This window comes from Haliotis rufescens, unplaced genomic scaffold (assembly GCF_023055435.1).
Source record: "Haliotis rufescens isolate VD_foot unplaced genomic scaffold, xgHalRufe1.0.p SCAF_10, whole genome shotgun sequence".
Lineage (NCBI taxonomy): Eukaryota > Metazoa > Mollusca > Gastropoda > Lepetellida > Haliotidae > Haliotis > Haliotis rufescens.
In genome coordinates, this window is record NW_025963780.1 from 31,614,254 (window position 1) to 31,627,384 (window position 13,131).

Below are 13,131 nucleotides of genomic sequence, written 5' to 3' on the forward strand. Positions count from 1 at the left end.
TTCTTATAATGAACCATTCACTCATCCTATATAGTTTTAGTGTGTGTTTGATAATGTCAAGTTTGTAGCAGGACATAACGCGAAGAGACAATAGGCCCAAGGTATATTCTATCAACAGAGCGTTGACTAAAAGTCTGTGGTGTACGAAATAGGAAGGTGGTATTGCACACTGTGGAGCGGTCCTCTACACCTGTAGCGTTATTACAATACAATATCGTCGTTGGGGTGCATACATGTCAGATTTCAGTCCGTCGACCCATGTCAACACCTAAACAACTTTGTAAGTCAACACTGCCCACGCGCCTACACATGCTTCCTGTGAACATTGCATTTTTGAAACGAGTTACAGCAATGAATAAATCTACAGAGCCATGAGCCTTTGACGGTCGGTGAATTCAGGTAACCGTTATATGACAAAGAGGTGTTTGTTGGTGCCACACAAAGGTCCGATCTGTCTCTGTTTGGCTTGTATTGTTACACGTTGTGGCCAAGGCTAGTATATTATACACACTTGAATAGAAACTATGAATACAAATAAACTGAGAAGAGCCTTTTGAATTCCTTGTGTTACACCCCGTTACACTTGAAATACGACATGGTGAAAATAAAAACGCGCATTTGCAAGTTTGCATGTACACTAACAGATATATTTTAAATTGCAGCGGTTCTTCATATAAAACAAGTTGCGTTGTAGCCGTGAGGGGATTGACTCCTGTTTTGTTTGTTTGTTGTTTAACGCTGAACTCATTCTCAGCAGTGTTCCAACTATATGACGGCGGTCTGTAAATAATCGAGTTTGGACCAATCCAGTGATTGACATCATGAACATCGATCTACTCAATTGGGATGCGATGACATACACCAACAAAGTCAGAGAGCCTGATAATCTAATCCCGTTAGTCGCCTCTTAGGACAAGCATTGATTGCTTATGATCCATTCTAACTCGCATCTCCATGTTTGATCAAAATTTGTTATTACTCGAATTTTAAAACTATTTCGAACATATGTTATATAATTACAAGAGAGGTCACGATATGACGCCTCAAATAATAAACCCATATCAAATAACTAAACGTTCAAATTTTGTTACAGGGTTTCAGCATTTTTAAAGTATGGAATGTTTTTGTCCAAAAACGTCAGATAAGTATAGCGATAAAGATATTGACAACAAAAACGATGATAAGAAGGACGATAAAGAAGACGATGACTTTGAGGACACCGACACCAACGCCATGGATGACTACGATCCCCACAATCCTAGCGACAAGCACTACAGCCAGGATGCTCTTGGTTCAAGCCTGAAGTATTACACTAAAATATTCCTGCCACCGAGGTCAGATCTACACCGACCACAACGTCCAGTAGTTCCTGGCAGTAAAATGTGGACAGATCCAGATTTTCCCCGACCAATGAAAATTAAAGTGAATAAAAAGATGTGTTTGCTGGAGTGGAAGAGGCCACACGTAAGTGGAAACAACAACCTACGTAGGTTTTAGTACTCAAATTTTAACGGCGTTGGAATATTAATTTTGATTTTGTTGTTTAATGCTGTATGATAATGCAAATGATACGGTGCAGTAAGCTTAGACCCCGTAAGGTTTTGATAGCCATTGTAATGCATACACGCATGAGCTAGAATTAGTATTCACGTCACGTAACAGCAAATGTTATAAAACTATGACTTGGTAAAAATATTTAATCCACGCAAATTATTCCCTTGTGTGATAAAGTTATGACGTCACACAATGCTCAGACAGACATCAATTACTATTATCAATTTCGAAATTATTAGTATATTTTCTGAGCCAGTCGAGGTGAATTTTTAATATACAAATAAATTAAATCAATGAAGTCTTTGAAAGGTATTTATAGTGCGTTAGTGAGTATGGTTTTACGCCGCTTTTAGCAATATTCCAGCAATATCACGGCGGGGGACACCGGAAATGGGCTTCAGACATTGTACCCATGTCGGCAATCGGCATCAGTGCGGACTAGTACAAGCAGCCACACAAACACACACACGAACATGCACGTCGCTATATAAGTGCAATAATCTTGGACGCGACGTTAAACCCCATTTCACCTCACCTCACATGATTGATGCATTTTTGTGGAATTTCAGAAAATATTCAGAAACCCTGTACTCTTCCACGAAGAAACTGAAAGGGGCGACATTAATCAACGCAGCTTTGGAACATGTTGGTTTTTGGCGATGGTTGCAAATGTAGCCGACAATCCAGTTCTTCGAAGAAAGGTTTGTATGAAAGGTTCTAATGTCCACACTTTGAACTGTATGACCAAATACATTGAAGTGCAACAAAACAGAGACAAGACATATATAACGGAGGGACAATAGGTAGCCCAGTGGTTCGAGGGATAGCACGTCAACGCCGAAGGCTAGGCTTCAATTCCCAAACGTGGACACAAAGCCCATTAATGTCGTGAAATGGCTGGGCATTAGGCTACACGCGACACAAATATTAAACTCAACGCCAGAGAATAACAATATTATCCACCTTAACAGATTACACTATGACCAAAAGACAAAATATGGGGTGTGTGTGTGTGTGGGGGGGGGGGGGGGGGGGGGGGGGGTGGATAGTTAAATGGATCACTGACATTCAGGAGTTCGCAAAAAAGAACCAACATACTCACTCATTATACATTTTAGGTGATCAACGAAATGTCGTACACTCCAAGAACGGACGGAATCTTCCACTGCAGAATGTGGCGGTTTGGGGAGTGGGTGGACGTTTACACGGATGATCTGTTGCCGGTCAGGAGGAAATCAGTGTTCCTGTTTGGGGCTGCCGCTCCGTCACTCTCCGGAGAGTTGTGGGTCTCTCTGCTAGAAAAGGCCCTTGCAAGGTATGCTATCAAATCTCTGGATACTCTAAGGCCTATGTCCCATGTTGCAGACCGAGTTATATCCTACTCATCCTCGTGTTTTATTGACATATCGTTCTCTGTTCATGTTTCATCATAACTTCTTTACAATGGTATGTAATATCTCAAGAAATATTTGTAAAGGTTATGAACATATCCGTCAAGTGGAATATGATATGCGCTGAAACCTGGTCACAAACTCATGTTTAGAACTTTGGAGAATATCGGTAAATTCAACAGCTGTAAGAAACAGTGGTTTGGATGGACACATTGTGGCTTCTGTGTCCTTATACAATATACGAGATGTGGTAAGTCTAGCTTATGGGGGCGGTCGGGTAGCCTAGTGGTTAAAGCGTTCGCTCGTCACGCCGAAGACCCGGGTTCGAGTCCCGACATGGGTACAATGTGTGAAGCCCATTTCTGGTGTCCCCCGCCGTGATATTGCTGGAATATTGCTAAAAGCGGCGTAAAACCATACTCACTCACTCACTCACTCTAGCTTTAGTGGGAACTATTCGTACTAACTATTTAGTAAATGAGTCGAACAGGTTATTTAGAGTCGGATCCTTGCTACGTGGTCCCCACATGTATATCCGGGCTCAATATGGTTACAACTGTATTCTACCAGTGCCCTGTCGGACTCTTCCGCATGAAACTCGGAAAGCTGACACGCTGTTAAGAGCAATCTTTAACCCGACTCGCTCAGTCATATGTACGGCGAAAATTAGTTATTTCTAGTACATGCGTATCATATACTATACTATATATAATTTTGAAAAGGAGCACCCATGTAAAATCTAGACTTACTTCATAGGGGAAATTGTATTATAGTAAGGGCTGGGAGGAAGGGAAAATAATATGGTTCAGGGACTGTGAGACAGTCTAATGATATGCTCGCCGGCCTGTCTGCCTGTCTGTCGGTCGGTCTTGGACTACCTATCATTGTCACCTCGTGTTTAGGCTCCATGGGTCGTACAGCGTTGTTGAAGGGGGTTGGCCAAGCGACGCCTACCTGTCGCTGACCGGGGGTGTAGCAGAGACCATAGACTTTGCTAACTACAGCGATCATCCCCACCATCTTTTCCGGCGAATAGCAAATGCGCTGGGCAGTGGCGGCATGGTGACCTGCTGTAATCTCGTGAGTAGCTTTCTCAGTGGACTTCAGTATCATTTAATCTGTTAACATAAAGCTTAATATCAAAGAGAATTGATTTCAAAATAGCACTCGTTTTTTTACTTTTCAGATATATTACACTTTTCTTTTATTTTATATTCAGTCATTTTAGGCATGGTCTAATTTCACGTTTATTAAAATCCATATTCACTGGAGCATTCCAAGTGTTGGTCATCGAACATAACAAATGTCGTTTTGACAATTTCACTTGACCGTTTTGGCTTTGATTTCCATGGCCGTTATGGGATATGGTCGTTTTGGCTATGCTTTCCATGGTCGTAATATGATATGGTCGTTTTGGCTTTGATTCACATGGCCGTCATGGGATACGGTCGTTTTGGCTATGCTTTCCATGATCGTAATATGATATGGTCGTTTTGGCTTTGATTCACATTGCCGTTATGGGATACGGTCGTTTTGGCTTCCCTTCCAATGGCCGTTATGAAATATGGTCGTCTTGGCTTCGATTCCAATGGCCGTTATGGGATATGGTCGATTTGGCTTTGAGTTCCATTGCCGTTAAGGAAAATGGTCCTTTTGTATTCGATTCCCATGGCCGGCATGGGACACAAGCGTTGCACATCTGGGTAGTGATGTTCCAGAAGTGAGCGAATGTGTTTATCGGGAGTGGATGTGACTACTTCAACTTGTCGTGAATACAGTTTGTGTTTTCAGGCAGACGAAGATAACATGGGGCTGCTTGGAGCGCATGCTTACTCCCTGACCGGCGCTAAAGTGGTGAATAGAAATTTGCATATCTGCAGCAAGATACTCTAAAAAAAACACAAATCACATGGGTTTGGCCCCCTTCTGTCCCATACATAGCCATGTTCGGGAGTGATGTTTTCAAAGAAATAGAAACGGTAGGGTTGATTTACAATGATGACAAGATCATGTAGCCAAACTTGCTTAATCATCCGGAGTGAGTGAGTGGAACGCCGTTTTGTACTTTATTGTAGACTTCTCACGGCGTGTCAGATTAAAAATCTTTGATGAAAAAACGAGTATGCGTATGGTTCGAATCTGGGCTAATCTGGATTTGAACCTGCGATCTGCGAATCCTGGCATCGCCAACGACACCTTTATCGTATTGCATATATGTATAAAAATCCACAATGAAACAGCAAAATAAGAGGAGTTCTTAAAGTTTTCCGGACAGTACGTACAACTTGACGTTAAATTTTAACTCACTCACTCACAGACCAATCTGTGATTATCTCCCTTTGTCACAGGTCATGCGACATGACGGAGAAGAGATCCCCCTGGTGCGGATACGCAACCCACATGGCGAACACAGTGAGGAGTGGCAGGGGAAATGGAGTGACAGGTAGGTAGTGTAAAACTCTGCTTAGTCACTTTTACCAAATTAAGCTAGAGATGACAAATACACCCATTCCTTCACTAATAATGTCACGACAAGAAAATACCTGGAAAACAGTTAGGAACCGCACGTTCTTTTAATTCTGAGCAAAATAATATTTTTATATTGTATCAATTTTTTTTATGAAACATATTGAAACACAGAAATCGATTATTTAAATACATGTCCAGTGGTTGAAATCATGAGCATCGATCTACGCAAATGGGATACGATGACATGCATCAACCAAGTCAGCGAGTCTGACCACCCCAACGCTTTAGTCGCCTCTTACGACAAGCATAGTCACCTTTTACAACAAGCATTGGTTGCTGAAGACCTATTCTACCCCGGATCTTCACGGGTCACCGATCTAAGATGATACTTATGTGGTTACTATTTAAGCCGCATCCTCTTCTCCTTTGCACGATATGATGTAACCCAATAGTTGGCACCATCAGGAGAAACATAGAAGTGTTATCATTGTCAGTAGCTGATAATTAAACATATACACCGCGGTTCAGGATATATGAAAGGATGTTGCAAAACTCGGTTCCATGTGTATAAACCAGGAGTGATGAGTGGTCGACCCTGCAGATAGGCAGCAACCTTCACCATGACAACGAGGATGGAGAGTTCTGGATAGACGTGGATGACTTCATCAGATATTTTCATCAGACTACCATCTGTTCCCTGACTCCGGACTTTGACATAGACGGGCGATCCGACCCGTTAAGTGAGTTTAAACCTATTGTTCTGCAGCCTCACGACGTCTCCAGTAATAAGAATAATATGCAAAATAATACATTTGTTCGTGCGGACCACATCAGGACATTAAATTAGTATCAGAAGCTAGATAAAGACATTTTGGACACGTGGTGAACCGATACACGGAAGCGTAGTGGGCAACGGTGAAATTATTTTTTTGCCTAAGTATCTCCTCCGTAGGACTTACTATCTCCTACGTCCTACGTAAGAGATAGTAAGTCCTACGTAGGAGAAAGTAAGTCCTACGTAGGAGATAGTAAGTCCTACGTAGGAGAAAGTAAGTCCTACGTAGGAGAAAGTAAGTCCTACGTAGGAGATAATAAGTCCTACGTAGGAGAAAGTAAGTCCTACGTAGGAGATAGTAAGTCCTACGTAGGAGAAAGTAAGTCCTACGTAGGAGAAAGTAAGTCCTACGTAGGAGAAAGTAAGTCCTACGTAGGAGATACTTAGACCAAACAAAATTCCCCGTGGACCTACTACGCTTCCGTACCGATATTATAGATTGAGAGTTATTAGTTTTAGAATTTGTGGTGCATTTGCCATGATATAGATATGACAAAGTACTGATATTACTGTAAAACGTCTTGATAATGCTGCATCCCGGTGTAATATAGCTGTTCTATGACACCAATATTGCAGTGATATAAAAAGGAAATGGGTGTGATATTGTAGTGATATGTCTCTGATACAAAAAGAAAATTGCATTGAACCTGCTGCGACAGAGCTACTTCGTCCGTCTAATATTGATATTACTGAGGTCTGTTATATTCTATCAAATACCGGAGAGATTGCTATGAAATAGGTGGATATCGCAGATGAATTCCTGCAATGTTGTTTATGGTTGTGATGTGGAATAGATGGGACTGTCCTTGAACATAACACACAGCGGACGGATTTTACGTATGTTCTCACGTTTTACGGAATTCTCATCTTTGTGTGTTGACCAAAGGAACATTAAATAGTTTTATATCGGATCCCACAACTAACGTAAGTCACACCATACATCTAGAACATGGCCATGTCAAAAATATACCAAGGAACAACCCAAGCATGTTCTCTACTCTGATAAAACATGGACCATCGTTCATGTGTATCGAGGGGTCACGGGTGGCCCAGTCGTCTAAGGCGTCGTGATTCGCTGTGCAGAGTTGCGTCCCTTAGGCACTCCAGAAACCTATGGTTGTGGGTTCGAATCCCGGTTCGCCTCGATTATGTTTCTAGGTTTGTCTGCACCATACCCGTGCTCGTGGGTTTCACCAAACTAGTAAACGTCTGAGACCTCCATCACTTCGAGCTTTCCTCCCACATTAAGCTGACACGCCCTGATATAAATGGAATACTGTTAAAAGCTGCGTTAAACCCAACTCACTCACTCACTCACTCACTCATATGTATCGAGCCATGGCCGAAGTGGGCGCTGGAGTAGTAGCGTAGTGATTAAAGCGTTCGCTCGTCACGACGAAAAACCCAGGTTCGATTCCCGACATTTGCACAATGTGTGAAGCCCATTTCTGGTGTCCCCTGTCCTGATATTGCTGGAATATTGCTACAAGCGGCGCAAACCTCACTCGCTCACTCATGGTCGAAGTAACACGTGCCTTCTGTTTGACAGATTACGTACTGAAGATATTCGGACAGTGGCAAGGAGGAACCTCAGTGGGTCAAGGATATGATATAACGGAGAGACTAGGAAATCCGAAAATGGCGTACACGCTTCCTGGACAAGGTGAGTACTTGACAGAGAACATTTACTGGACAGTAACGTAAGTAGAAGTCTTTCTGTCGGACGAGTGATGTCGTCGTGCACGTGGTATGGTTGATAACATTTATGGGGATTCCGGGTAAGAATATTGGTCGTCAGCAACCCATGCTTGCCGGAAGAGGCCACTAAATGGATCGGGCGGTCAGGCTCGCTGACTTCTATCACATTCTCTATAATGTCATACGGCGATCTCAACCCATGCGTGCTGTAAACGGCGACTATGCTTGTGGTAAGAAGCGACTAACGGGATCGGGTGGTCAGGCTCGCTGACTTCTATCACATTCCCTATAATGTCATACGGCGACATGCCGTAAAGGGCGACTATGCTTGTCGTAAGAGGCGAATAACGGGATCGGGCGGTCAGATTTGCTGACTTCTATCACATTCTCTATAATGTCATACGTCGATCTCAACCCATGCTTGCCGTAAAAGGCGACTATGCGTGTCGTTAGAGGCGACTAACGGGATCGGGCGGTCAGGCTCGCTGACTTCTATCACATTCCCTATAATGTCATACGTCGATCTCAACCCATGCGTGCCGTAAAAGGCGACTATGCTTGTCGTAAAAGGCGACTAACGGGATCGGATGGTCAGGCTCGCTGACTTATTTGATGCATGTCATCGTATCCCAATTGCGTAGATCGATGCTCATGCTGTTAATCGCTTGATTGTCTGGTCCAGACTCGATTATTTACAGAACGCCGTTATATAGCTGAAATATTGGTGTTAAACAACAAACACACAAACAGTGAGTGATATGTGTTGACTCGTTTCAAGAACACCAGGTGTCATCCATGTAGTATTGAAATGACTTGACAGTGTCCTTTTAACCTCCATCTTAGAATTGTGAGGTAACAGAAATATTAGTAAGGTTGCTCATAAGACAACGATTGACTTATGCAATACATATAGTAATTATGGATTGAAATCCCGCATTCTCCCTGATCATGACCTCTCTTGTCAGCACCATAGCTTGGCTCAAGGGTTTCACCAAGCATATGAAACGTCTAAGCTATGCGCCGCCTACTTCCGGCTTTCCTCCCACTTTAATCAGACACGCCGTCATGTAACTTAGATACTGTTGAAAACGGCTTGAATTTAACTCGATTACTCGCTCAGTCATCTCTGGACATAACGGAGGCTATGTAAGATAGTTTTTGGACCACATAACTCTCAGTGAATGGTTAATAGGTGGACAGTGTTTATTATGTAACGGATCATTTCTTTATCCGATCAGAGAGTAACAATAGATTTGATTAAATATTGCGACGTGTTTTCCAGGAGGTGATGTACCGGTTGTGGTCCACATCGTACAGAACGCCGACCGTGGGGACAGGATTTATCATATGCGGTGCGACCTATTCAAGGTAAATGTGACCCGTAAAGATCCGGGGTAGAATAGGTCTTTAACAACCCATGCTTGCCGTAAAAGGCGACTATGCTTGTCGTAAGAGGCGACTAACGGGATCGGGTGGTCAGACTCGCTGACTTGGTTGATGCATGTCATCGTATCTCATTTGCGTGGATCGATGCTCATGATGTCAATCACTGGTCTGGTCCAGACTCGATTATTTACAGACGGGCGTCATATAGCTGGACGTTATATGCGTCGTTAAACAACAAACAAACAAACAAAGAGTGTGAGGAAAGCCCGAAGTGATGCGAGGGCCACTAAGACGACCTTCCCTGTCAATGTGGGGCGGTCGGATAGCCTAGTGGTTAAAGCGTTCGCTCGTCACGCCGAAGACCCGGGTTCGATTCCCGACATGGGTACAATGTGTGAAGCCCATTTCTGGTGTCCCCCGCCGTGATATTGATGGAACATTGCTAAAAGCGGCGTAAAACCATACTCACCATCACCATTCCCTGTCAATGGATCTGTTTCGTCACTATTTCAAGTCAAGCGTCTCTTGAAAACTGACTGTTTTCTATTTGTCACGCTTGAAGCATATACTGTATGAGGTAAGCGCGATACAAGCGACCTTGTATTTATATTATTATTTATTTTTTATATATTGTAGGTAATAAACGGCGCTGAAACCGCCAGCCACATCTTTCTAGAAAAGATGCCATGCAATACAGAAAGAAAGGACTACTACTACCCCGCGCGCCAGTACACGTTCCGCTACAGCCTCACCCCCGGGCGATACATTGTTCTCCCGTCCCTCGTCCATCCCGGGGTCAACAGGGAGTTTCTCATCAGAGTCTTCTCTCCCCGTCCTTTATATAAGTGCAGGTAAAATATGCTAGAAGTTTATTTCATTCTTTTCATTTGCAATCCGAAGTTGGTGAATTGGTTGATTGTGTGTCATCGTACCTCGATGGCATGGATCGTTGATCATGTTATCAATCACTGGATTGTCTTCGTCCCCCGTTCAACCTAGCGATCCTAGCACTATGACAGTCATGAATCTGTTTTCAAGGTTGATGGATTGATTGTTTGTTGTTTAACGCCGCACTCAGCAGTATCCCAGCTATATGACGGCGGTCTGTGAATAATCGAGCCTGGACCAAACAATTCAATGATTGACATCGTGAGTATCGATCCACGCAATTGGGATACGATGACATGCTTCAAGAAAGCCAGCGATCCTGACCACCCGATCCCGCTAGTCGCCTCTTACGACAAGCATAGTCGCCTGTTACGGCAAACATGGGTTGCTGAAGACCTATTCTACCCCGGATTTTCACGGGTCCCGTGTTCAAAGACGTCTATTGAATCAAAACTTTCTTAACATGCTAAAAAGTCATGCAAAGTACATATTTACACCGTAAAAAGTCATATGTGATTTCATAGTTATTTAAAAGCAACAAACATCTGTCCTGATCCCACAACTAGAGCGTATGCATATTGAAAGACGGAGTGGAGTGTTGTAGGCCGTTTTTATTGTTGACAGTGTATTGATCGACATGACGATGAAGTGATTGTCCGTTATTCTCTGCGTTTTGAAGCCGCCAAATGGGGGCTTGCTTTGTTCATTCTTTGTCACGGCGGGTTGCAAACAATAGAATCTGGGTCAGACAAACCAGTGATTGATATTATGATCATCGTCTCGCCGTCGGGGTACGATGACACGCAATTAACCAAGTCTCCAAGAGTCACGACAAGCAGACTATATGGGACTATTTCCCCGGTATGCCCAAGGCCTGATATTATTAATGGTTAGTAATATTTAAACTGCTCAAAAGAAGTTAAGGATCACCCGATTCTTTCATATTGGCAATGTTAATCTGTCATGGCATGAGAGATTAACTTTTGTAATTTGAAAGAATCAGGTGATCCTTAACTTCTTTTGAGTAGTATACATTAATAACAATTTTGACTGTTTCAGGAGTATACCAAGGCAGGTACAGGTGGTCCTTCCTCATCACAGAAGGTGATCATTAAACTCAATATCAGCATCGTCACCGTCCTGGATCTTCATGTTGCAACACTGAACAAGTTTACAACAGTGGATGTGTTGAATACCCCAGATCGCCGTATTTTTGTTGTCTGTTTGTTGTTTAACGCTGCATTTAGCAATATTCCAGCTATATGACGGCGGTCTGTAATAATCGAGTCTTCACCAGACAATCCAGTCCTTGACATCATGAGCATCGATCTACCCAGTTGGGATACGATGACATGCATCAACCAAGTCAGCGAGCCTGACCACCCGATCCCGTTAGTCGCCTCTTACGACAATTGAGTCGCCTTTTACAGCACGCATGGGTTGAGATGGCCGTATGACATTATAGGGGAGGTAGTCATTAAAAGCAGCACCGCCATCATCAACTATCTGGAACCTCCTCTTTTAACTGTTAACAACTTTACAACAATGGAACCCCCATAGATCGCCGTATGACATTATAGAGAATGTGATAGAAGTCAGCGAGCCTGACTACCCGATCCCGTTAGTCGCCTCTTACGACAAGCATATTCGCCTTTTACGGCATGTCGCCGTATTACATTATAGGGAAGGCAGTCATTGAACGCAGTACCACCATCATCAACCATCTGAAACCTCCTGGTTTAACTGTTAACAACTTTACAACAATGGAACCCTCATAGATCGCCGTATGACATTAAAGAGAATGTGATAGAAGTCAGCGAGCCTAACCGCCCGATCCCGTTAGTCGCCTCTTACGACAAGCATGGGTTGAGATCGCCGTATAACATTATAGAGAATGTGATCACACAATCATCACCAACCACCCGGAACCTCCTGTTTCAACATTGATCACATCTACAACAGAGTATGTTTTGATATTCCAGAGGATGTTGTGATATCCCACTGATTTTTTTTGTACAACCTCACCCCACACCTCACCCCCACACACCCCACACCCCATGGACTTTTAGCAGGACACGACGAAATAGGACCGTGTACATGTGTACCCTTACAATAAAGAAAAAGAAACGGCTGGTTTTGTATGCTTGTGTGACAAATTACCTTTACTATTAGTTGAAAGAAAGTATAGCAGAAAATACCAGTGAGTACCATGTCCTTCACACGGCCTGTCCTGGTTTGTCTTAAATAGTTTGTCGGGGCGGTCGGGTAGCCTAGTGGTTAAAGCGTTCGCTCATCACGCCGAAGACCCGGGTTCCACTTCCGACATGGATACGATGTGTAAAGCCCATTTCTGTTGTCCCCCGCCGTGATATTGCTGGAATATTGCTAAAAGCGGCGTAAAACCATACTCACTCACTCACTCACTCACTTAAAAATAGTTTGTCCCCGTGGCTATCTGGTAACATCCAGTGAGATGTATGTATGAACTAGTGATCGACATATGGCTTAGGAACATACATGTAATGAATGACGACTGAAATTAAAATAACATTGGAACTAATACCAGTATTTATATCCTTCATGTTGACTTACTGATTTTCTATTTACCACTTCAATGAAATTTGAGGTGGAAGACACAGGACGTTTAGGCATTCAAATGTTTTCTGTCCCTTCACATCGTAATTATAATAGATGTGGAACGTTAGCCGGCGATAGGCCGGTTAATAGCGGTTTCATAGATCCCTTCTTCACGTGAGTACATGAGTGAGTGTATGAGTGAGTATGATTTTACGCCGCTTTAAGCAATATCACGGCGGGGAACACCAGAAATGGGCTTCACACATTGTACCCATGTCGGTAATCGAACCAGGATCTTCGGCGTGACGAGCGAACGCTTTAACCACTAGGCTA

At 43.2% G+C, this 13,131-nt stretch overlaps 1 protein-coding gene across 1 annotated transcript in view; it reads left to right on the forward strand.

Annotated features, from left to right (window-relative positions):
* LOC124115897 (calpain-2 catalytic subunit-like) overlaps positions 1-11,548 on the forward strand; it is a 13,404-nt gene extending 1,856 nt beyond the window's left edge. Inside the window, exons 2-12 of the mRNA XM_046477058.2 lie at positions 1,094-1,464; positions 2,124-2,255; positions 2,673-2,869; positions 3,848-4,025; positions 4,737-4,799; positions 5,294-5,388; positions 5,991-6,154; positions 7,799-7,912; positions 9,230-9,315; positions 9,970-10,184; positions 11,281-11,548. Of these exons, the coding sequence (XP_046333014.2) occupies positions 1,114-1,464; positions 2,124-2,255; positions 2,673-2,869; positions 3,848-4,025; positions 4,737-4,799; positions 5,294-5,388; positions 5,991-6,154; positions 7,799-7,912; positions 9,230-9,315; positions 9,970-10,184; positions 11,281-11,329 (1,644 nt within the window). The 5' untranslated portion in view covers positions 1,094-1,113 and the 3' untranslated portion in view covers positions 11,330-11,548. The remainder of the gene's footprint in view (positions 1-1,093; positions 1,465-2,123; positions 2,256-2,672; positions 2,870-3,847; positions 4,026-4,736; positions 4,800-5,293; positions 5,389-5,990; positions 6,155-7,798; positions 7,913-9,229; positions 9,316-9,969; positions 10,185-11,280) is intronic.
* Positions 11,549-13,131: the final 1,583 nt, after the last annotated feature.